Genomic DNA, 26,474 nt, shown 5'->3' on the forward strand with positions numbered 1-26,474 from the left:
ACGGAGCATGTGCAGATAGGATGTATATACTCAGTGGGCAGTGGGGAAGGGGTTAACCTAGTTTTTTTTTTTTTATATATCCCTATTTTATTGGATTGTTTGCTAGAAATTCAATGTCCATCGTGGCTGTGTCTGATACTGCAGCTCATATGATTTCACAGGGACCCTGGGGGTCAGACCTCCGTTGATCAAGCATCTATGGCCTATTCTAGAGATAGGTCTTCAATGTCCACCAGCTCTCTTACTGTATGTGCTCACCCTCCTCACCCTTTTTTTAAGCACCTCTTGACTGTCATTGACTTGACTTGCTTACTGGTCATTTGGTTGGCTCTTGTATCTCCGTGTAATTTTAATATGAGGCGTTTTTTTTTTTCTTCAGAATGCCAATCATTGCTTAAAGGTGTCTGGTAGGGACTTAAAGGGGTTATCCAAAGTATAAAACAAGCCCCCCAATGCCCATGCCCCTCATATAGATTATACTTACCCCGCTTCCCAGCACCTGCATTAATCCGGATCCCCGCAGGGCCTCCACTGCAACGCGAGTGACGTTACTTTACATGGTCCAATGACCAGGACCGTTATCGGAGATGAACAAACGCTCATTCCTGATAATTGTCCTGTGTAAATGGGCCAACCCAATAAGCTAGCAAGATGCTCTTTTGTCGGGTGAACTGATAGGTTATGTGGCACATGACATCCTTGTTTGTCAGCAGCACATTGTCCTGTGTAAAGAAGGATGTGCTGTCAACGAACAATGAATCCGCAAGGGGATGAACAATCGTAATAGTGATCATTCATCCCCATACAGAAGGGATGATGGCTGTATCTACAGTAAATGCAGCTCACACAAGCAGTTAATGACCAGAAACATACCGTTCACTTCCGATCATTGGCCTGTGTATCGTTCCATATAGAAGGGCCCTTACTCCTCACTCCCCAGGACTGGATTATAGGTAGGACACATGGGGCATCCACCATGTTGGCGATCTAGGGTTACTCTACCTCCCACACTCCCTGATAGCTGTCCTGTAACTATGTCCAGCCTAAAAAAGGTGGTCATACATTTATATCACTGTGTCTCTTGAAGTCGAAGTGAGTTGTTGGCATGGCTGTCCAAGTAACTCCCACAGACTTCATTGGAGTAGGCCAAGTACATGCATAGCCACTTCTCCTATATCTGGCTGTAATAGGGCGTAAGGTTCCCATCAGTGGGATGAGAGCACCCCACAAATTTTATTAAGCCCTTCTTTTCCCTATTGAAATAAATATGCATACTCAGCCAATTGGAGCGTGCATACTTGTGGTGGACTTGGGACAGATGGCTTTTAACCTCATGCATATGGCTGCTCTACATAAATTCCACCTAAGAAAATGATATTTTTAGTCTATAATATCCCCGTCTTCAGCAATTTCAATGCATTATTAAGTTCCTGTTTTAGGTATGAAATAGTGTAATCTTCCCCGTCTTATATTGTGGTAGAGAGCTCCTAACTCCTGTGGGGGGCAGAGATAGTTTTGGAAGTTGCTTGCATTACATCGCAGCATGGGATGCTTATTATAATAGAAGTGCTAGCAAGGGAATCCTCATGGAATAGATTTCTTTTCAAAAACCCATTGTTTGACATCTGCAACGTGTATCAAGTATTGAACTGAAGCATTTTCCAAGAGCGGCAGGTTGGGTCCGTCTAAATCTGGTTTACAGCTGTCATTAGACAGACATGTTTGATTTGTAATTTCACAGTAGCTGACTGACATATTTGCTTCTGCTTTTCAGAGTGTCTCCGCTGCAGAAATCTGAAATTGTAGACATGGTAAAGAAACATGTAAATGCCATCACACTGGCAATCGGAGATGGTGCCAACGACGTAGGAATGATCCAGACCGCACACGTCGGAGTTGGGATCAGTGGGAACGAGGGCATGCAGGCAACCAACTCCTCCGATTACTCCATAGCTCAGGTCAGGAGCTGAAATGAGCAGCTGTTGTAGACTGCTGACAGAGGTATCAGATACATGTATCACGAGGCAGCCCCTGAACCCAACACAAATCATGTGGGGGTATCATCTTTGCCGTCACCAAAACCCCAAAGCCAACACCTTGGATGCCCTTGTGCAGCTTTCATTAAATTTGGCTGTGGAACACTGTCTCATATGTGGGAAGAGATTACATTTCGTATTAGCAAATGTGGGGCTGGAAGAAGCAGGGGAGAGGCGCCGCTCGGGACGCTTTTGTCGAACCACCCATCCTAAATAACATGTATGATATATCCTTCCTGGACAGCGTTCTATGGTCAGCAAAGGGATTTATAACTCCTGAAGAGAAATTGATTTTTATCCAAAGATATTATCAGCATTCCCACCACACCCAGGCAGAGATGGCCAACTACAGATCTGTTGCTTTCACTAACTAGTAAATGGATCTATATGGGTGCTAAGCTAAAATAAATCGGGTTTTCCGAGACTTTAACACTGATGACCTACTCTCTGTATAGGTCCTCGGTATCTAATCGGTGAGGGTCAGACACCCAGGACTGACGCCAATTAGCTGTTCGAGAAGGCAGCGGCGCTTGCAGTAGTATCACGGCCAGTGACGTCATGTTCGTCGGTCACGTGGCCTAGGGGCAGCTGAGCCCCATAGAAGCAAATGGGGCTGAGTGCAATACCAAGCACAGCCACTATACAATGTACGGCGCTGTTCTTGGTAAGTAGAAAAATAATGCGGCACTCACAGGAGCGCCGGTGTCTTCTCAAACAGCTCCAGGTGTCAGACCCCCACTGATCAAATACTGGTGACCTGTCCCCTGGAATCTCGGAAAACCCTTTTAATGGCCGTGCTTCTGGGAACTATATACAAGCGAGTGCTTATGCTGTACATGGTAATGACGATGGGAATGCTGATATATATGGAAGGGTCAGACTGGATACATTTGTCATCCTCCTTGTATTCATTATCATCTCCCTCCCAGTATAAAAAAGGACATAAACGCTTAGCTAACTTGGGTAACATATAGATGTGTCCAGCCTTACTTTTCTGCAAATTTCATTAAAGACTCCAGTTTCTCACGATACAAGTTAAGGCTACTTTCACACTAGCGTTCGGGGCTCCGCTTGTGAGCTCCGTTTGAAGGGGCTCACAAGCGGCCCTGAACGCATCCGTACAGCCCCAATGCATTCTGAGTGGACGCGGATCCGCTCAGAATGCATCAGTCTGGCAGCATTCAGCCTCCGCTCAGTGAGCGGACACCTGAACGCAGCTTGCAGCGTTCGGGTGTCCGCCTGGCCGTGCGGAGGCAAACGGATCAGTCCAGACTTACAATGTAAGTCAATGGGGACGGATCCGTTTGAAGATGACACTATATGGCTCAATTTTCAAACTGATCCGTCCCCTATTGACTTTCAATGTAAAGTCTGGACGGATCCGTTCAGGCTACTTTCACACTTAGAATTTTTTTTAAACTATAATGCAGACGCATCCGTTCTGAACGGATACAAACGTCTGCATTATAGGAGCGGATCCGTCTGAGCAGACATCAGACGGACCCGCTCTGAACGCAAGTGAAAGTAGCCTAATACATGCTCGCAAGAAGCTAGAGAAACTCTTGACAGTCTGCAGTTCAAATAACGACCACTGGGAGACACATGTAGCATAAACAACTCCCAACAGTATCACAAAAACAGGTTGTATTTTTAAAGCTAGTCATCTTGCGCCACTCATTTCTGGATATGTTTAGCTCAAAGGAAAAGGAACGAAGTAAACTTCTTTAGCTGTCAGCGAAACAATTAACTGGCAAGAACTATTGTGAGCATAGGTAGCTTAAAGGGAACCTGTCACCAAGAAAATGCAATACAGTCTTCTGGCCGCATGTTATAGAGCAGGAGGAGCTGAGCAGATTGATATATAGTTTTATGGGAAAAGATTCATTAAAACTTGTATTTCATTCATTTAAATTCCTGTTCATTCTGAACTTTGAAGTCCAGGAGGCGGTCCTATCAGTGATTGACAGCCTTCCCTCTTTGACTGTGTATACAGAGAGAGCTGTCAATCACTGATAGGACCGCCTCCTGGACTTCAAAGCCCAGAAGGAGCAGGAATTTAAATATATAAGTTACAAATTATACTAAATAATTTCCCATAAAAACTATATATCAATCTGCTCAGCTCCTCCTCTGTACAGTAACTTGCCTGCAAATTATACTGCATTTTCATGGTGACCGTTTCCCTTTATAGGGAATCTGTCACCAGTTTTATGGTGCTCTAAAGGACAACATAAATTACAGTAGTGATACCCCAGGCAAAATACTGGGTCACTTTAGTTGACCCAGTGCAAGCCATTGATGCCTAATATTCATGAGGTCCCAGCTCTTACCGGCTCCACTGCTGAACTCCACCACTGGGTCCTCATAAATATCAGGACTCATTGGCATGACTCATTGGCATACACTGTAGGTGCTCACTGCAGGGCTCACTACTGATACAGAACTCCACATCCCCTGCGTAGACATAGGCTTAGAGATAAAATGCTGACTGCGTGCTGCCACCACTAGAGGCGCTGTTATGCATTGAATTCAGTAAACAGTATGCAGTATTCTCCCATGCTCCCTCTAGTGGTGGTACACACAGACAGAATGTTATCATTTCACTGTCTATGGAGAGGATTTGGAGCTGTGTATCAGTAAAAGAACATGCATCTGCTATAAAATTATCAGTACAGAATACTGACCTTAAAGGAGATGTCCAGGATCTTCTGTGTAGATTTCTCCACCCCCCAACGGTACCTGTGAAGAAATCTATACTTACCTGTTCCCCTCTGTTCCAACTCCATAGCACCCTGGCTAACTTTACTGGATTTTCGGTCCCTGTATGTAAACTTATGCATGGACGAGATCACAGGCACCACTGCAGTAAGTGACTTGCCTCCGTGATAGCATGTCCACGAGTAGCATGCCAATTTGGGACACATCACCACAAGGCCAGTCATTGGCTGCAGTGGCTGGCACACATGGCCCCATCCATGCAGAAGTTGAGAGAGATGGGAATGGAAGTCCAGAGAAGACAGCCTGAGAGCCATGGAGCTGGAACAGAGAGGTGGGAAGCAGGTGAGTATAGATTTCTGGGGGTGGGGGATAAAAAAAAAAATCTGGACAACCCCTTTAAAAATGACATTTAAATAACTTTTTTTTCTGCAGCTATAGTTCTAGGGTAATTTTCATTTTATGGTTTATGAGTTAACTGGAGATCTGGAGCTACATGCATCAGATCAATATCTGAATCTCATCGATTAAGCAATTGTGCAAGCCTATTGATCCATGACCCTATTAATGACATTTCCCTTTAAAGTGTAACTGCCCTTCTATTTTTATTTGTGTAATGTATAGGGGCAGTGATGCCGACCATTTTTGTAATGTACTTTAATTACTGAAATCATACATTTCTATTAGAAAAATAGCACTAAAGTGGCCCATATTGAGCCTTAGCGACGCTTTGTCTTCTGTTTACATAACTGTGGAGACTTGCTAACACTGACTGTGTTATGTAAACAGAAGACAGAGGAGCGTCGCTAAAAGGCTAAAAATGGGCCACTTTAGTGCTATTTTTCTAATAGAAATGTATGATTTCAGTAATAAAAAAAAATGGTCAGCATCACTGCCCCTATACATTACACAAATAAAAATAGAATGGCAGTTACACTTTAAAGGGGTTGTCTCATCATGGACAATGGGGCATATCGCTAGGATATGCCCCCATTGTCTTATAGGTGCGGGTCCCACCACTGGGACCTGCATCTATATCGAGAACGGAGCCTCGCAAGGTGGTGGCTGGAGGACTCCGGTCCGGCCACCACCAAGCCGGCTCCCCATAGAAGTGAATGGGAGAGTATTGGGCATGCGCGGCCCCCGCTCCCATTCATTTCTATGGGTCCGACGGAAATAGCTGAGCCAGCGCTCGGCTATTTTCGCCGGCCCCATAGAAAATGAATGGAGGGTGGACCTGCACCTATAACACAATGGGGGCATATCCTAGCGATGTCCATAATGAGACAACCCCTTTAAGGATAGGGTTACATTTAACAGTCATTACACTCATCTGATATTTTCATTGAAAACTGCAATTTGTAGATGGTCCAAGGGTAAAGCTCCATCAGATGTACGTTTCTGGTCTAGTCATCATATACAATGTTTGATAAGGAGAACACCACTATGGAGGATAGCAGGGCTTTAGTTTTTATATGTTTTTGATATTTTTTCAGACTTTTTTTGGAAGGAACCTTTTGCTTTTATACTTAAACTTGCGTTACCTTATGATTTATATGGCATAGTTAAAGCCCCCGTTACAGCACATTTGTATTTGCTGATGCATTCTTTCCAGATGAATCCCGATCCGTCTCTTATGAAAGCAATGTGTGTATTATAAATTCTCTGCTATCTGCCTGGACTTAGCACCTTCCAGACTGCATTTCAGAGCTTGCTACTCATCTGTTACATTTTCATTCTGGCTGTAACATGTCTGAGTGGGGGGCTTTAGGATCATGGATATATAGGAGTAGACCGTGATTCACCTCTTTCAGGTTACTTTATATAGTCCTTATGCTTTCCATCCCTGATGCAGATTCTGTATCAAGATCTATCACTTCCCATTCGTACTATCGGGCAGGACCAGAACATAAGGTACTGTAGGTCCAAAAATATGGCACAGACTAGCTGTTGGCTGCCACCTTCCTCACTGACTACATGGGGCCCTACTGGATGTACTCGGCAATAATGTGCAGATACCATTCCCATACATTTCTAGTCAAAGTTAATCTGAAAGTTGCACATATTCCAACTTTTATTTCCGCCAGAGGGTCTGTTCAGGCAAGGGGGGGTGAAATGATCTCTGGTACATTATGATCATCTTACCTAACCATACACACCATACCCGTCCTCAGATGCCCACCTAGTGTCCGTTATGGGGTACAAGATAGTTAAGGGTTCCCCTGCCATTTGACTGTATGGGGCCCAGATTTTTCCAATGGTGGTCATGTTACTGTGGCAGAGCGTAAGTTGGTCTCCCCAAGTCATCACTCTCAAATAACTGTTCTTTAATCCTTACCAGTGCACCCGAATACTAATCCCTGGAAAACACAGAATAGTGCCAGCCACAGTGTCCTCATAAGAGTGCCAGTCAGAATGCTCCTTTTAAATTGCATTCCACAGTGCCCTTCTCTTATGGGTGTAGATGAGCAGCCACTATTTTGACACCATTTTTGGTTCACTGACCAAACATTGATGCATGAATAGGGCCTAAAAGGACGGGATCTGATCAGTCTTCAATGTTCAAAATTCAGTCTATCCAAATTTTACAATCAGTTAATAAATATGGCTACAGTACCTTATAGGGGTTGTTGACCCCATGGGACCTTTTTGGCAGAACCTCGAGCATGGGCAGGCTTGCAGAGAGTATGATACTTACCTGATCATGGCCATTGGGTTACGGCACCTTCACTCCCCTGCTGCTGCAGATCTCAGGCCTCCCCGTGTCAGCATCCAGCTTCAGGTAGGTCACATGACCACCGTAGCAGTGAAGTGTCAACGATATGTCAAATGTGATATCAGTGATATGACGCATGGGGGACACGTCACCGCCGTGACAAGTCATTGCCTACAGCAGCCATGTGACCTGTGTCAAACCGGATGTTGATGTGCGGAGACCTGAGATCTGTAGCAGCGGTGGGGGGGCTATGGAGCAGGTGGTGAGGATCAGGTAAGTATGATTCCCTCCGCAGGTCTGGCCACACTGGGGGTCTGCCCAAAAGGCCCATGGGGTTGAACCACCCCTTTAAATGGGTTGTCCACTCCTTTACTAATGAAGGCGTATTCTCAGGATAGGCCATATTTGATAGGTGGGGGTCTGACATCCCACGTCCACAGCTATTCAAAAGTAGCTCCAGTGCTTGAAGTACACAGCTCTGTCCATTGTGTAGTGGATGATCCTGATTACTATTTATTGATAAGCCATCAATAATTAAGCAGTGGAGAATTATTGCCTATAAACCAGGCATATTCCCTGGTAGGGTTGATCATGCTGATTAAAATCATATGTTAGTTATCTTTGTACGTAGCAGTGTTCCCAAGATATCAGTTTTTTTTAACTCTTTTGAGCACCAAGGGGCCAGCCAGAAGCCTTGGAGCACCGCTATTGTAACTCCCATTTCCTCTGTGTACTCGCACCTCCCCTGTGATTGACAGGGTTAGACTTCTCATTTAGCCCTGTATTCTCAGGACTGCGCTACGGCTCAGTGACTTGGTGCCTGTGCACTTGATTTGCTGCAGCTTCTCAGGCAGCGCAGATTCTGACTGCACATGCACCGATGACATGAGTCACAGAGCTTCCTCGTAGGTGCGAGACTACAGGGCTAAAGAAGATGGAGGCGGTGAAATGCACAGAGGAGATGAGCATTACAATAGCGGTGCTCCAAGCTTTCTGCCCAGCCCCTTGGTGCTCAAAAGGTCTAGTTTGCGTAATAATAAAAAAGCAGATATAACTAAGGTATAGCTTCAAACAGCATGATCAACCCTACCAGGCAATATGCCTGCTTTAATACGGTTGATCATGCTGACATATGCTCTTTAAGCTATCCAACTGTGCCTGGGTCTAAAATATTGGTCTAGTAGAGTAAGGGCTCATGCACACGACTGTGTGCTGACCGGGCCCGTGCTGCGGACTGCAAATTGCACTTGAATGGGGTCCGCGATCCGCATCAGACGGTCCGCACCGCTAAAAAGTAGTGCATGCACTACTTTTTTGCGATGCGGAGGCATGGACAGAAAACCCATGGAAGCACTCCGTACTGCTTCCATGGGCTTCCGATCCGTGCCTCTGTTCCGCACCGCACCGCATCTCCCGGATTGCGGACCCATTCAAGTGAATGGGTCCGCATCCGTGCTGCGAGGTGCACATGGCCGGTGTCCGTGTATTGCAATACGGCCACGGTCGGGCAACGGTCATGTGGATGAGCCCTGAAACTGTAACCATCCCACCTAATAGCTCTCTGCAAACCAAATAAAGTACAAAAATGCCTAATAATTGCTAGTGCTATGCTTATAAATTAGAGATGCTTGGCAAATACGTTTTGTAAGAAAATCTCTTTATGTTCTCCTTTTACAGTTTTCGTATTTGGAAAAACTTCTTCTAGTCCATGGAGCCTGGAGTTACAATCGAGTTACCAAATGCATCCTCTACTGTTTCTACAAGAATGTGGTCCTGTACATCATTGAGGTAAGATTAATGGCAAACCGAACGAGAACATGAAGCCAGCATGCTAAGTATTGTCTACAAGGCTGCAGGGGACATCCGCTGCTTGGCCTTAACCTAAGCCAAGTATAACAGACAGGACTGACACAGACATTCATCAGGTGGCGAATTTCCCTTCACATCATTTGCACGCTCCGTCTAAATACGGCTCAGCTGAATGATATGCACCAAGCACAAAATCCATTAAGTGCATGAAGACAGCTGCCACAATACTGTAGAGGTGCATGTTCCCGGCTGCTTAGTGCCAGCCGTAGATCTTCCCAGCTCTTTATATTTCAACTTCAAACACAGAGTTGCATAGCTCCATCCTCGGCTGGTGTAGGGCAGTGCAGCAATGCTTTCTGGTCCGCAACCAAATCCACGTATAAATCCCAGGCTAGACCTCACAGCTACTAAATACGACTTAAAAACGTCTTCTGCTTTGATGTGTATATCGCTGGTGAAATGATACTGGTGACCTTCAGTGTCTGGAGGGGTCAGCAAAAGGCGGTCATCTCTTCTGCATGGGACATGCCACATCCAGAGCTTGTCAACAATGTTGTTTGCGGCACACCCTGAAATTGTAATCATATCGCCAATTCTGTATGTGCACTGCTTGCCTGTTACTAAGAGTGGTAAGGAAAGTTAAAGGGGTTCTGCACTTTGTTTTAACTGATGATCTATCCTCTGGATAGCTCATCAGCATCTGATCGGCGGGCCGATTAGCTGTTTGAGAAGGCAGCGGCGCTCCACTGTTTACCGCTGGCCCAGTGACGTCACAACTAGTATCAACTAGCGTGGGCGGGGCTAAGCTCTGTTCACTTGAATGGAGCTTAGCCCCGCCCATGCTAGTTGATACTAGTCGTGACATCACTGGGCCAGCGGTAAACAGTGAGAAGGCTGCGGCGCCGCTGCCTTCTCAAACAGCTGATCAGGATAGATCATCAGTTAAAACAAAGTGCAGAACCCCTTTAAGGTCTATATGGTCTCAAAGGGGTTGTCCAGGACTAGAAAAACAAGGCTAGCTTCTTTTAGAAACAGTGCCACCCCTGTCCACAGGTTGGGTATGATACTGCCGAATTCACATATGTTTTTCTTGAAAAATAATGTGTGCATAATATCTGAAGATGATAAATGATATCTGAAAGTGAAAGGTGGGGGTATCTGAAGAAGGTGGGGTTATTTGAGAAGGGCTGGTGAAGTAAGAAAACTGTTACATAAAATCATATAAAATAATTGACAAAAAGTTGAAAAAATGTAATCCTAATGACTAATGAAAAGTACTAATTGCACTTTTTGATTGAAAAGAACCTGTCTCCTAGAAGTTACAAATGAATTTATAGCAGGTCCAGATGAGTGTTACCAGTTGTGGTTGTGTCCCTGCACAGTCTGGCAGTATCAAATAAGTGCTGCCAGTGTCAGACTAGGCAGGGACACCCCCCCAACTGATAACACCCTTCAGGACCTTCATTGCTAACTGCTAGTAATTCATTAATCATTTCTAGCAGGAATATTCAAGGAATGGCACATCACAGAGCCATAAGAATAGATGCTCCAGAATTGTTACTACATGGGGAATGCCAGTAGTTACTAAAACAGACCTGTCAGGAGAGGAGACAGGGCTTCTTTAAGCTAAAAATGCTGTTGCAAATGTAAACCTCACATGAAGAGATAAAGATTGGTCGGTATCCGTCTCTGTAGTTAAATCGTATCATTGCCTGTGTTAGACAACTGATGGAAATAACTGATAAAAGTGTGAACTCAGTCTTAGGCCCCATGCACACGGCCGTTGGGCCATGGACCCATTCAACTTGCGGTCCCCAATGCACGGGCCTTAGGCTCATGCACACGTATTTTTTTTCTGTGTCCGTTCCGTATTTTTTTTTGCGGCCCCTATGAAGAACCATTTACTTCAATGGGTCCGCAAAAAAGAAGAAGTGACTCCGTGTACATTCCGTATCCGTATGTCCGCAAGTCTGTTCCACAAAAAAAGGTAGAACATGTCCTATTCTTGTCTGTTTTGCGGACAAGGACAGGCATTGTTACAGTGGATCCGCAAAAAAATGGATGCAATAAGGATGTTACACGGACGTCATCCGTATGTTTTGTGGACTGCCCTTAGGCTTCATGCGCACAAACGTATTTTGTTTCCGTGTCCGTTCCGTTAAGATGCAAACCCATTTATTTCAATGGGTCAGCAGAAAATGCGGTCGTATGTCCATTCCATAGCGCCGCAAAAAAGATAGAACATGTCATTTTGGATGCACAAAAAAAAAAATATGGATGCAATACTGATGTCACACGGACATCATCCGTATTTTTTGCGGACCTGCATATGCATGAGCCCTTAGTGAGACTCAATGTTGCTACTGCCAAGCTGTAACAAAATAACCGGAGGGCGATATATTGGAGACCCAAAAGTAACCATGTAGAAAAGCTACATGTAGCATGCATATGTATCCACACTGACACGGCCTCTACAGCAGCTCTGGTCCTCACACAGACCGAGCAGAAAAAAAGTGCTGTATAGGAAGGGAAGCCATCCTGCTCAACGCATGCAAGTGTAAACCGCACCCAAAGTGGGACGCTCTTGGCGAAAGTTCCCTGGCATTAATGTACATTTTTTAGGATTGTGAATGTTGGTAAGTACGATGTTCTTCTAATAGTATCTGACCTCACATAGCTTAGGCTTCTGGTTAATTAAAGGGGTGGTATCATGTCTGGGGCAGTTCTGCAGCTCCCACCACATCCCGGTGACCAGGGCACCACTGAGCAGGGAATACGTGGAGAATACTTAATTCTCTGGCGATCAGTTGGGCTCCCAGAAGTCGACCTCCCCACCAATTCTTGCACTTTTTAAAGCTTTTTTCCAATACATATGTCTGTGGGAAAGTAGCTGAGAAAAAGGCCATACCCAGAGCTGCTGCAGTTTGACAAAAGCGCCATGGCCCTAAAAATGTAATGTCGAGAAAAATGCTATTTAAACATCACATTTGTATTGTGTTTCATAGTTTCCTTCGACTTACAGCTGAGCTAATATTTGGCAGCAAACAGTGCGGCAAAAAAACACCAGCAAAAGTGCAGCTTAAAATGTTGCGTTTTCGCTAAGAAAAGAAAGGGGTAGATGTATGAAAGCTGTCGATATGAGCAATCCGTTCAGGATGCATCAGGATGTCTTCAGTTCAGTCTTTTTGACTTTTCAGGACGGAGATAATACCGCAGCATGCTGCGGTTTTATCTCCGTCCAAAATTCCGGAGTGTTCCGGCAAAACGGATCCGGCATTGCAGTCTGCGCATGCTCAGACCGCAAATAATGTGAAAAAAATAAATGCCGGATCCGTTTTTCGGATGACACCAGAGAGACGGATCCGGCATTTCAATGCATTTGTCATACGGATCCTGATCCGTCTGACAAATGCCATCAGTTTGCATGCGTTTTGACGGATCCGGCAGGTAGTTCCGGCGACGGAACTGACTGCTGGAATCCTCTGCCGCAAGTGTGAAAGTACCCTAAAAGGAAATCTGGCTTAGTTGCCTATAGCAGCCAATCAGATTCTACCTTTCATTTTGCAAACGAGCTGTGAAAAATGAAAGGTCGAATCTGATTGGTTGCTATGGGCAACTAAGTCAGTTTTTCTTTACACCAGTTTTGATAAATATCCCCCCCGCTGTCTTTGCTGCCCATAGCAACCAATCATATCACAGCTTTTATTTTTCCAGAGTGGAGTACAAACTGAAAGCTGTGCTGTGATCGGTTGCTGTTGGCAACAAGCCCTTTCCCTTTTCAACAGTTTCCCAGATCTCCCGAATGTGTGAAACAACCCACATCATGTGCATAAGGGCTCATGCACGCGAACATATTTTTTGTCCATGTCCGTTATGTTTTTTTGGCGGCCCGTATGCGGAACCCTTCAGTTCAATGGGTCTTCAAAAAAAAAAACGGAAATGACTCATCCGTATGTCTGCAAGTCCGTTCCCGCAAAAAAATACATGTCCTATTCTTCTCTGTTTTGCGGACATGGACAGGGATTGTTGCAATGGATCCGCAAAAAACGGATGATACACAGACGTAATACGGATGTGATTCATTTTTTTCTGCATGAACAGCTCAGTCTCATTGTGTGGTCTCCAGATTTATTCCATTATAGGTGGGGCAGTGAAATGCTTGAAAATACTTTTCTCATAAAATTACTTTTTACTTTAGGATGATTTTGGGGAATGGCGCAGTAGGTGCAGCTGAGCCCAGCGCGCGGCTCATGGGACCTAATCATAATAGATAGCTCAGCAGATGTCTTCTAACAGGAAGAGCTGTACTTCCAGACATAGGATCGAGTCCGTCCTTCTGATGAATTTCTTGTACAAAAATAAACCGACTGCAACTTTCCTTCTCTTCACCTGTGCACATTGTTTAGAATGGGTCCCTATGAAGCCCGGGACTGTGCACCGCTCGTTTACTATGGATGAAGGACTAAACTTCCTGGCTGTGGCCTCTCTGTTTATTTGGCCTTTTTTTTTTTTTTTGGACGGGGATACGTGGGTATGTAGAGGTTGTACTTTGACTTTTTGCAAATCTCAGCAACTGGCTGATCCAGAGAGTCCTGTTCCCTCTTTCCTGATGGAGCTGCAGGATGCACGTGCGCCCTGCCACTCCATTCTTTCTCTATGGGACCAATGGAGATAGCCGATTACAGTGCTCCAGCTGTCTCATAGAGAATGAATGGGCCCTGCCGTTCCATCAGGACCGGGAAACAGGACTCCTATTCTTGGGATCGTGGGGGTTCCCATTGGTCAGACCCTTACCTATCACTTAATTATCCGCTATCCACTTGAAAACTTGGCAAAACCCATTTAAGGGCAGATAAACTAACAGGGACCTTACATCTTAATGATTCTTTTTATGTTATTGTGTTACTTACTATTTATACTGTAGATATTGATAGATACGTATGCGATGATAGATTTTTAGAAAGGTAGATTGAAAGGTAGATACATATTAGATAGGAAGGAAGGAAGATAGGAAGGAAGGAAAAGAGATAGGAAGCAAGATAGGAAGGAAGATGGATGTGGGGCAGATATACTAAGACTGGTGTTACAAGCCCCATGTCACCCTTCGGTGTGGGAGGGAAACCCACACCGAATGTAGGAGGGAAAGGGGTGAGGGGAAACGTCCTGGAAACTATGGAAAGGAGCTGGTCACCTCCTAGAGAAACCCTTATCAAAGTCCTTACTGACTGCCAGTATGAACTGACCCCAGAGGTAGGCGAGTTCATACACAGGTAGGAGAAAATCTATGGCACACCAATTTTAAAAGATATTATAGTGTAGTTTTATTCATTCTTTTTGAACACTTTGTGTCACATTACATCCAATATTGTTTCAAGACATAGCATGCGATTATGTACACAGGAACCTAAAGTCCTAACTCACCCTATAGGACCCTGGTACTAATGTCAGGACAAGAGACAACCTGTTTCTCCAAACGGTAGGACAAACAGGACAGGACAGGGAAAAGAGCAACACAAGAAAACCCAAACAATAAACAAAAGGGGTAGAAGACACTTAGCTACAAATGGCTATGGAAGCTCAGGAACTAAACTGAGATCAAAACACCAGTAATCCACAACAAGACTGAAGCTATAAACCGCACAGCATGGTGGGAGCAGCCACAATAAATAGGGGAGGTTAAATGACCACATAAGCAACACCTGAGGCAAGGGGTGTGGCCATCACCAGAAACAACAGACACAAATTGATCCAGAAGGAACCATGTGTTGCCAGTCTCACTGATCTCCTGGCACCTGTCACAGGAATGTCCTTGACACTCCAGTCCTAGTATAAAGTCTGCCAGTGTAGAGTGCACTAAATTTATTATGACCCACAGGCCTTTAAATAAATTTGGGGCATCTCCAGGAAGTCTGTATACCAGAAATTTTAATTTGATTAATCTATGCCAGATTCTGTCGGGCCATGGGAGGCCACGCCCCTACCCGCCTCTGGTCAATGAGTGACAAGTGTTTTTCCCGTTGTGCATAGCAAAGAAACCTGTCAATAATCATCCAGGAGGTGGAAGAGGGAGAGGACAACAAGCCTCATTGGGCTGGCACATGCTGCAAGCTTCGGTGGGTCAGTACTCCAAAACTGCCATCACAGCAGTGCCAGACCACTGAAATCAGCGAGACTATCACTACGATGACAAGTTCCCTTTAAGGTACTGCATTGTAATAAAACCATATTAAAGCTGCAGGGTTAGGTCTATTTAACACATCAGTGTTTGGTCAGTGATTTACATCAGTGATGGTGAGCCATAACCAGGTGCGGTTCAAAAATACAGAGCAGGGGCAAATCTTTCCATGATATCTAACTCTGTGTAACCTCCATTCCTGATTTTGGACTCACAATCACTGAAGTGAAACTAATTTGGTCATTTTATTAGGAAAAATCGAAATAAATAGGGGTAAAGAGTTACATAGTATTGAAAATATACCAACCAAGATGGCGACCGCGTGACCATCTAGCTCTATCCTAAAATATGGGAAACTATTGGGATACTGAATAGTAAGTGGGGGTCTCTATATCAGTGCAAAGTGAACTATGAAGGAGCTTCCTTAAAATAGACATACTGTATTCATCTCACAAGATTTATGAGCTTCTACATCTCCGTATCTACAGTCGTGGCCAAAAATTTTGAGAATTAGATAAATATTGGAAATTGGAAAAGTTGCTGCTTAAAGGGAACCTGTCACCGGGATTTTGTGTATAGAGCTGAGGACATGGGTTGCTATATGGCCGCTAGCACATCCGTAATACCCAGTCCCCATAGCTCTGTGTGCTTTATTGTGTAAAAAAAAACGATTTGATACATATGCTAATTAACCTGAGATGAGTCCTGTCCCCGAGATGAGTCAGGGACAGGACTCATCTCAGGTTAATTTGCATATGTATCAAATCGTTTTTTTTTTAAGCAATAAAAGCACACAGAGCTATGGGGACTGGGTATTGTGGATGTGCTAGCAGCCACCTAGCAACCCATGTCCTCAGCTCTATACACAAAATCCTGGTGACAGGTTCCCTTTAAGTTTTTATAATGGCAATTTGCATATACTCCAGAATGATATGAAGAGTGATCAGATGAATTGCATAGTCCTTCTTTGCCATGAAAATTAACTTAATCCCAAAAAAAACTTTCCACTGCATTTCATTGCTGTCATTAAAGGACCTTCTGAGATCATTTCAGTAATCGTCTTGTTAACTCAGGTGAGAATGTTGACGAGCACAAGGCTGGAGATCATTATGTCAGGCTGATTGGGTTAAAATGGCAGACTTGACATGTTAAAAGGAGGGTGATGCTTGAAATCATTGTTCTTCCATTGTTAACCATGGTGACCTGCAAAGAAACGCGTGCAGCCATCATTGCGTTGCATAAAAATGGCTTCACAAGCAAGGATATTGTGGCTACTAAGATTGCACCTCAATCAACAATTTATAGGATCATCAAGAACTTCAAGGAAAGAGGTTCAATTCTTGTTAAGAAGGCTTCAGGGCGTCCAAGAAAGTCCAGCAAGTGCCAGGATCGTCTCCTAAAGAGGATTGAGCTGCGGGATCGGAGTGCCACCAGTGCAGAGCTTGTTCAGTCCTGTGTCATGCCAACAGTAAAGCATCCTGAGACCATTCATGTGTGGGGTTGCTTCTCATCCAAGGGAGTGGGCTCACTCACAATTTTGCCCAAAAACACAACCATGAATAAAGAATGGTACCAAAACACCCTCCAACAGCAACTTCTTCCAACAATCCAACAACAGTTTGGTGAAGAACAATGCATTTTCCAGCACGATGGAGCACCGTGCCATAAGGCAAAAGTGATAACTAAGTGGCTCGGGGACCAAAACGTTGACATTTTGGGTCCATGGCCTGGAAACTCCCCAGATCTTAATCCCATTGAGAACTTGTGGTCAATCCTCAAGAGGCGGGTGGACAAACAAAAACCCACTAATTCTGACAAACTCCAAGAAGTGATTATGAAAGAATGGGTTTCTATCAGTCAGGAATTGGCCCAGAAGTTGATTGAGAGCATGCCCAGTCAAATTGCAAAGGTCCTGAAAAAGAAGGGCCAACACTGCAAATACTGACTCTTTGCATAAATGTCATGTAATTGTCGATAAAAGCATTTGAAACGTATGAAGTGCGTGTAATTATATTTCACTACATCACAGAAACAACTGAAACAAAGATCTAAAAGCAGTTTATCAGCAAACTTTGTGAAAACTAATAGTTGTGTCATTCTCAAAACTTTTGGCCACGACTGTATTACCCACATGATCTAAACAGGTAGAAGCTCCTAATCTTGAATATGTTGTAGATACGTCGTTCTGGCTTCCTACCAATGCACATATAGTACTTCACTATGGGAAACTATGCGGACTCATTTAGTTCACTGCCAACTCATAGGATTCTAAACAGCATTAGAAAGTCAGAGGGCAGACTTTTTTGGGAGAAGGCCATAGCCTGGAAACACTGAGCTGTGACTGGAATTAATTTCTGAAGCTTTCCCATTCCATCTGAAATATACAGCGTGTGGATATATACTCTCTATCATCTGGATTTTTGCTTGATCTTTCTTACTAAACCCACTTCTAGGGTCTGAGCCTGCCACATACCCTTGTTTCTTGAAGGCCTACAGGATAATTTCCTGGCAATTTTGAATTGTAATTTTTTTTCCACTGAGTGATGGACCATCAAAAACTCATGGCCGTGATGGTTTTTATTGAATTTCCATGCGCCTAGTATATGACTGTAATCCAAACAAGGGCAAGAAGAAAAAACTTCAAGCTTTAATCTAAATATAACAAGAGTACAAGAAAAAATGTTCAGGTCCCGTAACCCTTGTAGGTAGCACACATGTTTCGGCCTTGTGTCCTTTGTCATGACCTTAAAAGTTCTCTTTTCACTTTGTCATTGTGGGGAAAGTGCAGAATGATGGGGAAAATCTAAACTTTTTTTAATTTTAGCACAAGGCCACAACATGACAAAATGTGAAGGAAGTGAAGGGGTCTAAAGACTTTCCGAATGCATTGTAGATTTGATCCCTATTGATTTGAACGCCCTGCCCAGAGATTTCTCATCATGGAAAGGCGTCTCTTGCTGCTCCATAATTTGGAAAATTGCTAGAAGCCTTAACTCGCAGAGTTCATGATTGTAGTCTTCTAGCACGTCTCAATGGTATACCAAAAGATATCTTTTAGATGTATTTCTATGTTAATGGATATTTCATTGGACATGTACAGAGTACTGCAGGCAATTGGATTGGCTACAAAAACCTCAGAGGAACAGTCAAAAGATGTTTCCTATGAATCATTTGCTTGCCCAAAGCCCTGAAAGTCTGGTAAAAACTGTTTTAAAGATATTTACAGTGTTTCTACCATAAATATACCTTTTTCACCATTTTGTTCTTCCATAGTGCTGCAGTTTTTTTGTGCTGCTGGAGGCAGCCTTCGGACAAAATTGGTCTCCTTCCCCCTTTTGGCACCTGACAATATAGTCCCTTCTTGCTGCCCCTACAGAAGGAGTTTTCTCAGTGATATTACCATGCAACTTCAGAAGCTCGGCTTCTTCTCTGACAAGCAGGCCAGGAAGCTATTTCTGTTGGCTGCTATGCAGGAAATAGAAGATCAGTCACTCTCCCAACAGCCAGGTCTCTGCTTAGTGAGCATGTGTGTCCACCAGCACGCATCTCATTAGGAGGACGTGCACATTGCTATACGCTGTGAACACCAAGTGGTGCCATACTATGTAAGTGTCATAACTCTTCAGTTACCAGCATATAAATGGCAAATATTGTTCATTTTAATAATATATACTATGAACATGTTTAATAGGGAGACATCCGCTTTACATGAAATACCGTTTGTCCTGCTTCATGGTTTGATATTTGATGGAAAAGGATTGGGCATTTACCGTATACTTTTGAGCATTTTATAAATAATTTTTTTTTAAATCATTGGCCAGGATTTTACTTGTACAGTTCACTTATTTGAGTCACATTTTCTGTATTGACTGCTTTTAGGGTTGTGAATTTCACAACAAGTTAAATGGGACAGATTTTTTTCTTAGTTCAGTAAGTATTTCAAGAAGCACAGACTTGGGTGGTCTAGAAAGAATGTTCTTCATATTGTGGCTGTGCCAGACTCAAACTTACTACTGGTTTATTTTTCTATTTTTTGAAGCAATACACATTTGCATCCTACATGTTTTGTATGAAAGCACAGGCAATAAGATATGCATATTAATTACCCTATCAGTTACAAGAATTACCTTCTTTGTTCTCGGTGAAAAGGTCAACTTTCAATTTTTTTTTAAAGAGCATGCTTAGTAAATTATTTTATCTGGCACCCTACTGTACTACGATCTCCAATAGTGTGGCATTCACTTGGCTACAGTGGCATTCAAAAGTTTGGGCACCCCTGGTCAAAATTACTGTTACTGTGAACAGTTAAGCAAGTTGAAGATAAAATAATCTCCAAAAGGCATAACATTAAAAATGACACATTCCTTTTATATTTTAAGCAAAAACAAACAAGTTTTTATTTTCATGTTTTACATTTTCACAATAAACAAGAAAAAGCACCCAAACCAAAACTCTGGCAAGTATCACATCTTCTAAATATTTTTTGTAGGCAGCCAAGAACCTTTCAATTCTTGTTTGAGGGATTTTTTTTATCCATTCTTCTTTGCAAATGTCTTCCAGTTCTGTAAGATTCCTGGGCCGGCTTGCATGTGCATCCACAGATTTTCATCGATGTTCAGATCAGGAGCCTGTTTTAGGTAGTCTGTTGTGGATTTTGAGATGTGTTTAGGATCATTAACCATTTGTAGATGACATCCTCTTTTCAACTTCAGCTTTTTTGCATTTGGTTTTATGTAGAATTTATCTAGAATATGCTGGAATTTGCTGGAATTTCTTTGAATCGATTCTTCCCTCTACCAGTGCAATGTTCCCAGTGCCTTTGGTTGCTACACAACCCCAAAGCATGATTGATCCACCCCCATGCTTGGTTGGAGAGGTGTTCCTTTAATAAAATGATGTGCCCTTGTTTCTCCAAACATACCTTTGCTCATTGTGGCCAAAGAGTTCTATTTTAACCCCATTGATCCACAGGACTTGTTTCCAAAATGCATCAGGCTTGTTTAGAAGTTCTTTTGCAAAGTTCTGATGCTGAATTTTGTGGTGAGGACACAGGAGCGTTTTTCTTCTGATGACTCTTCCATGAAGGCCATATTTGTGCAGGTGTCGCTGAACAGTAGAACAATGTACTACACTTCCAGATTCTGCTAAAGCAGACCTTCCTGAAGGTCTTTTGAAGTCAAGCGGGGGCTCTGATTTGCCTTTCTAGCAATCCTACGAGCGGCTGTCTATGACATTTTTCTTGGTATTCCAGACCTTCTCCTGACCTCCACTGTTCCTGTTAACTGTCATATCTTAATTACATGTTGAACTGAGGAAATGGCAACCTCTTATAGCCTTCTCCACCTTTGTGGGCCTGAACCATTTTCATTTTCAGGGTGTTAGGCAGCTGCTTAGAAAAATTTGTGCTGTCTTTTGGTACAAGATTAAAGGGGTCTGGCTATTTATAAAGCTTCGGAATTTGCATCACATGGCCTTTTCCAACAATGATTGTGAACAAGCCTTAAACTTAACAGGCTATTTAAGGTGTGAGACTTAGGTTAAAGTTATCTTAGCGCTCAAATCTCCTTGGGTTCCCATACTTTTGCAAGGTGCTCCTTTCCTTTTTTCATATTAAAATTGTACAAAAACAAAATAATACACTGATATTGTTAAAATGTTGAAAAGTGCGTTTCACTTTATGCCTTTTGCAGATCATTTCATCTTCAACTTGCTTAGCTGTTCACAATAACAGTAATTTTGACCTGGGGTGTCCCTTGACATTCAAAATCAACTGATTGAATCTATTTGTTTAACCAAATATTTGATAAGATGTTTTATAAACATCAATAGAGGGGCATGCAGGAAAAATATACGCTTAAAAGCAAATTTATGAAATCATCCTTGAATGGTTAATAACCTTTCAAATAATTTGGCATAAATGAATAGTATGGGAAAGTACTATTTGTAATAATAACTAGTCACACATTTTTACACAACTTTATAGTTTAATAGTACAGGCAAATACAAGAATCTTTGTAATATATTTTATCAGAGAAAATTACCTTAGCGTACTAAAGGATCAGTTTACGTATTGCCCATAAAAGTCTATGGAGAGTGGAGAGGAGAAGGGGGGTGAGTTGACAGTCTGTCTCAATCTTACAAGATGGTAAATGTTAGTATATGTAGGAAGGGTGGGGGGAGTGGAGAAAGAGGCATTTGTCTCTAATAAGATATATTACAAAATTTTCTTATTTGCCTGTACTATTTATTTATATAAAGTTGTCTGAAAAATTGGTGATCATTTAAAAGATCCTCGTCATATCAATACCTATGTTATGTTACCTACTTCTGCTGGTCCCATTCTGACTCTTACCAGGTCCCTGCTGGTCTCTACTACCTAATCCTGAACGACACACAGGAAATACCTGGAGATTCCTGTTCAACTCAACCAATCGCTGCCATCAGCTCAGACCCACCTCAGTCAGTGAATGGCTGAGCAGGCATCTTCAGGCATTTCCTGGGTTGAGAGCGGACAAGATAAAAGACCAGCTGGAACCCAGTAAGCAGTGGAAGAAAGGCAGCAAGGGTTTGGTGAGGATGTAAAATCCCTTCTTTTATTTTTATTTTCATCTCTAAAGAATCTGCCCCAGTAACCCCTTTAATTCTTTAAATAGAATCAGAGATGTAACTCGATGCAAAACCTGTAAAAGCACCTACCATGTGCTTTGTTATGATGCTGGTATCATCCTTTGGGGTGGAGAGGTCTAAAGCCCCCCCCCCCCCCCCCCCAGATGCCAGGACAATACTTAAAGTGGATGTGAAAGTTGTTTTTTTAACTTTAAATAGGTCCAACTCCAAAATTCTGTATTAGGGCTCATTCACACGAATGTGTGACCACAGTGCCGGATCCACGAAACACGGACAGTGTGCACCCCGCATCGTGATGTGGACCCATTAACTTCAATGCGTCCATGATCCATGACCAAAGATAGGACATGTCCTATCTTTTACGACGCGGAGGCATGGACCCAGAAGCCCGAAATCAGTGAAGTCAATGGGTCCGCACCGTGATGCCGGGTGCACATGGGCGGTGCCAGTGTTTTGTGGATCCGCAAAACGGGCACGGCTGTCACGCGTTTGTGTGAATGCGCCTTTAATCTGTTTTTCTCTGATGCCTTCACAGTTGTGGGATTGTCTTGTGTCTCGATCTGTTTTTTGAATATCACCTTTCCATTCATGGTTGGGTTTACATAGTCGATTGTATATCTAAATAGTCAAACGTTTCAGTCCTGCAACCAATCACTTGCATTTGAGAAATAAACGCGCCCTGCCGATTGGTCGCGCTGTATTGCTACATGTTTCACAGTGCGTTTCAGAGGTTACACGTAATTTTATTAGGCATCTGTCCTCACGTGATGCCCATTTCATCACCTGTAGATGAAGCATGTCTTATTAGTGACCTATGTGTTTAAACATAAGGCTACGGAGACCACTGCGCACAATTCGGTGGAGATTGATGATGAAGTAATGGGTTCCTGTCACTTTTACACCTGTTCCTTGCAGCTGTGCGGACGGCTCATAGATCATGCAGTTTCGCCATTCTGCTGTGTCTTACAGATGTGCGAATCGAATCTGAGGTAGCACTTAAAATGAAAAATTGCGACAGGGGATCGTAAAATCCCACATACAGATGCCTGGTGTTACCCCAAACCGTACAGATCATTATGCAAATGACATGCAAATGAGCCATCAAAGCATTCTTCTAGAGAATCGCTGCAAAAGCTAGCCAATCAAAATCTATTCAAGATGAATGAAATGGGATATTATTCTGTGGATTCCACTTGGATACACTCTCATACTAATTTGTCTTCTTGTTAGGAAATCATTTTAATGAGGGCACCAAAGCATTTAGGAAATCTCTAGAGGGGCACATTGATAATACACTTCTTATGAAGCTTCTCAACACTTCCGATTGAGATCCTGAACAATGAGAATGTGAAGTGTAAGCCTGGGAATGGAGTGTGTAGAGATTTCAGTGTGTTTGCCTGGCAGCGGGATACGCTTCTGATGCTGCAGCCGACTCCGTAACCATTTCTCTGCCTGAGATCTGGAAATGGAAATCAGCTTTCCCACTGCACGGTATGCAATATTACATGGTGCCATTAGAAAGTACATCCGGTGCAAAACACAAGCCCTGATACGTCTATGTGAATGGAAATATTAAAAAAAGTTATGGGTCCGGGAGGGCAGGGAGTAAAAAAAAAATTAAAAAATGAGAAAAAGGAATATCGCTGCATAAGGAAGGGGTTAAATGGGGTTATGAAAAAGGGTAGCCAAATTATATATTATAAGTTATGTTTTCCTAACTCCCCAAGATACTGGGTCACATTTTCATCACTTGAATACAATTCCATTTTGCCAACACAGTTGCATCTGTGGAGACCACATTCCTGTTCAGGTTCTCAGCAGGAGTGCACCACCAATAAGGCCAGGTGAGGCAATCGCCTCAGGCAGCACCAGGTAGGGGTAAGAGGAGGGCAGCCGAAGGGCCATGGACTGAAGGGAAGGTGTTAGGTTAAGAAATTGGCCCTCTGGAGGGGAGCTGTTTCAGTTTTCACCTCAGGCAGCAGAAAGGCTAGGTGCACCCCTGGTTCTCAGCACGCATTAGAGGCCTGTAATGGGCCATGTTCCTCCAGGAGCCCCCTAGCTATTGCATGGTCCACCTCTATCATACATGTACCCTTATGTAAGAACATCCCATGTCTGTAGTGAAGGCATACGGTACATCAATTAATATTTCCACAGTGCAACCGTGGCTCCTTGGGATAAATGCTTAGAAACCAAATTTTCACAGCTTAGTAAATAAAGTAACTGCTCGTGAAGTCTATAAAGTGACACGTTGGTGACCTGCCGGTGTGTGAGAAGGTTTAAGATGGTACTAAGAGCCTGATGGAGTTCTTCCTCTGCAGATATTGACACTTCATCCTGATGACTTTTGAGGGATGTTGAAGGGATTGACATGTGTCTTTCTGGAGAGGCTGAAATGTTTCTCCAGGCTTCCCTCCTTTATCTGCAGTTCATCACTTAGGTTGTGGGTTAATCTTCCTTCTTCCATTATAGGGATTAGTTATGATCTGAAATGATGAAGTGAGTAGTAGGAATGTTCCAACGTATAACATGCCCTCCGAGTAGTTAATGTATATAACTGTATGAAATGTGTCAGATCTGGAAGAAGAATTTGTAAATCCAGAGCATCGCCATTGAAGCGTGTTACATCCTGAAAGGATTCCTCCACCGTATCACATTGCTTTAGAATATCGAGTAACATATGAAAGTGTTCTGTCGCTGCATTAATGCATGTACTGGGAAACTGCACTGTGCGAATTCTCTGTGACAAGCTTGACAGGTACAAACCTGTGTTCTCCTGATGATACCAATATAGCTAATGGGAGAGACAGCAAATATATCAAAATAGAGGGATACAGTTGCCGCCGGTTATTATTTATTCTTAAAGCAACATCTATTCCAGGACACTGTAGGTATGAAAAGGGTGTAAGTACATAATACAACAACTAGTACAATAAGCAGGAATAAGGGCTTGTTCACATCTGCGTCAGAGGCTCCATTTGGGGCTTTTGTCCCTGATTCTGTAAAAAAAACAGCCGAGATGCAGGACTTTTTTCTCCACTGATAAAGCGGACTCCCAAATAGACCCATTATAGTCAATGGGATCTGTTTGGCTCTATTATGGTCAGTTATGTGCTAAATCCATCAATCAATTATTTTTATTGTTATGATGACCCTGTAACAGAATAGAAGAACAGAAGTCAATAGCAGTCATGTGAACTGACCCAAACTGGTACAGAAGGAGAAAAGGGCCTCTGACCACAAGGGTTTATAATCTACAAGGGAAGGGAAGTAGGTGAGGGTTGAAGCTGCTCATACTGCAGTATAATGGCAGCCATGTAACTGTAGGTTGTAAGCTTGTCTGAAGAGGTGGGTTATAAGGTTTATTTTGAAGGTTTCCAGAATATGGGAGACATTTTGGAGGTGATTTTATGAAGAGCAGATGAGAGGAGAGTAGAGAAGGTCTTGTGAGGATCAGAGATTCTGTGTGGGAAGGTATAGGGATATCAGGTCACAGATGTATGGAGGGGACAGGTTGTGGACAGTCTTGTATGTCACAGTTAATGTTTTGTACTGAGTTCTCTGGACAGTGGTTAGCCAGTGAAGGGATAGGCAGAGAGAAGAGGCAGAATGTCATCCAGGATGTCTTACAGTGAAGGGTCTACTCTTGGGATCTACATTCATATGGATCAGCACATCCATATGAATGTACATCACAGAAACCAATAGCATTGATGTGAACCCACCCTAGGATGAGTTACAAACTGGTACAGAAGGAGAGGACCCTGCCCATGATGCCTCACAATCTACAAAAGACGTGGGAAGAAGATAGTAGGTGAGGGGAGCTGTGGTAAAGTGGCAGTAGGATTATTATAGGTTGTAAGCTTATCTGAAGAGGTCGGTTTTCAGGTTTCTTTTGAAGGTTTCCACAGTAAGGTGGAGTTTGGCGTGTTGCGGTAGGGAGTTCCAGGGTATTGTGGGTGCATGAGAGAAATCTTGGAGACGATTATGGGAAAAAGGAGGTCTTGTGAGTATCGGAGATTCAGTGTGGGAAGGTACAGAGATATCAGGTCACAGATGTATGGAGAAGACCGGTTGTGGACAGTCTTGTCACAACATTAATAATAATAGTTTTGTTTGTTTTGTACTGAATTCTCAGGGCAATGGGTAGCCAATGAAGAAAAAAAAGAAACTGCAATGGAGAGAGATGTACGTGCGCCCTTCTCTCCACCTCATATACTCTTTGGATTGCCGAACAGGGAATGAGGGATATGCCATAAATGTCCCAGGTAGAAATACACCTTTAAAATATCACTTTGGGTAACACTCATGCATGTGTTATGCCTCATGCAGGGCCTTAATCCTAAACCTCATATAACACAGTACCATTATAGCCTGGATTGCTCCTTTCCTTAAG

The 26,474-nt window shown here is 43.2% G+C and overlaps 1 protein-coding gene across 1 annotated transcript in view; it reads left to right on the top strand.

Annotated features, from left to right (window-relative positions):
* Window positions 1–26,474, top strand: part of ATP8A2 (ATPase phospholipid transporting 8A2) — a 728,462-nt gene that overhangs the window by 354,850 nt on the left and 347,138 nt on the right. The window contains exons 25-26 of the mRNA XM_040422449.1: window positions 1,775–1,958; window positions 9,145–9,255. Of these exons, the coding sequence (XP_040278383.1) occupies window positions 1,775–1,958; window positions 9,145–9,255 (295 nt within the window). The remainder of the gene's footprint in view (window positions 1–1,774; window positions 1,959–9,144; window positions 9,256–26,474) is intronic.

Source organism: Bufo bufo, chromosome 3 (genome assembly GCF_905171765.1).
Source record: "Bufo bufo chromosome 3, aBufBuf1.1, whole genome shotgun sequence".
Lineage (NCBI taxonomy): Eukaryota > Metazoa > Chordata > Amphibia > Anura > Bufonidae > Bufo > Bufo bufo.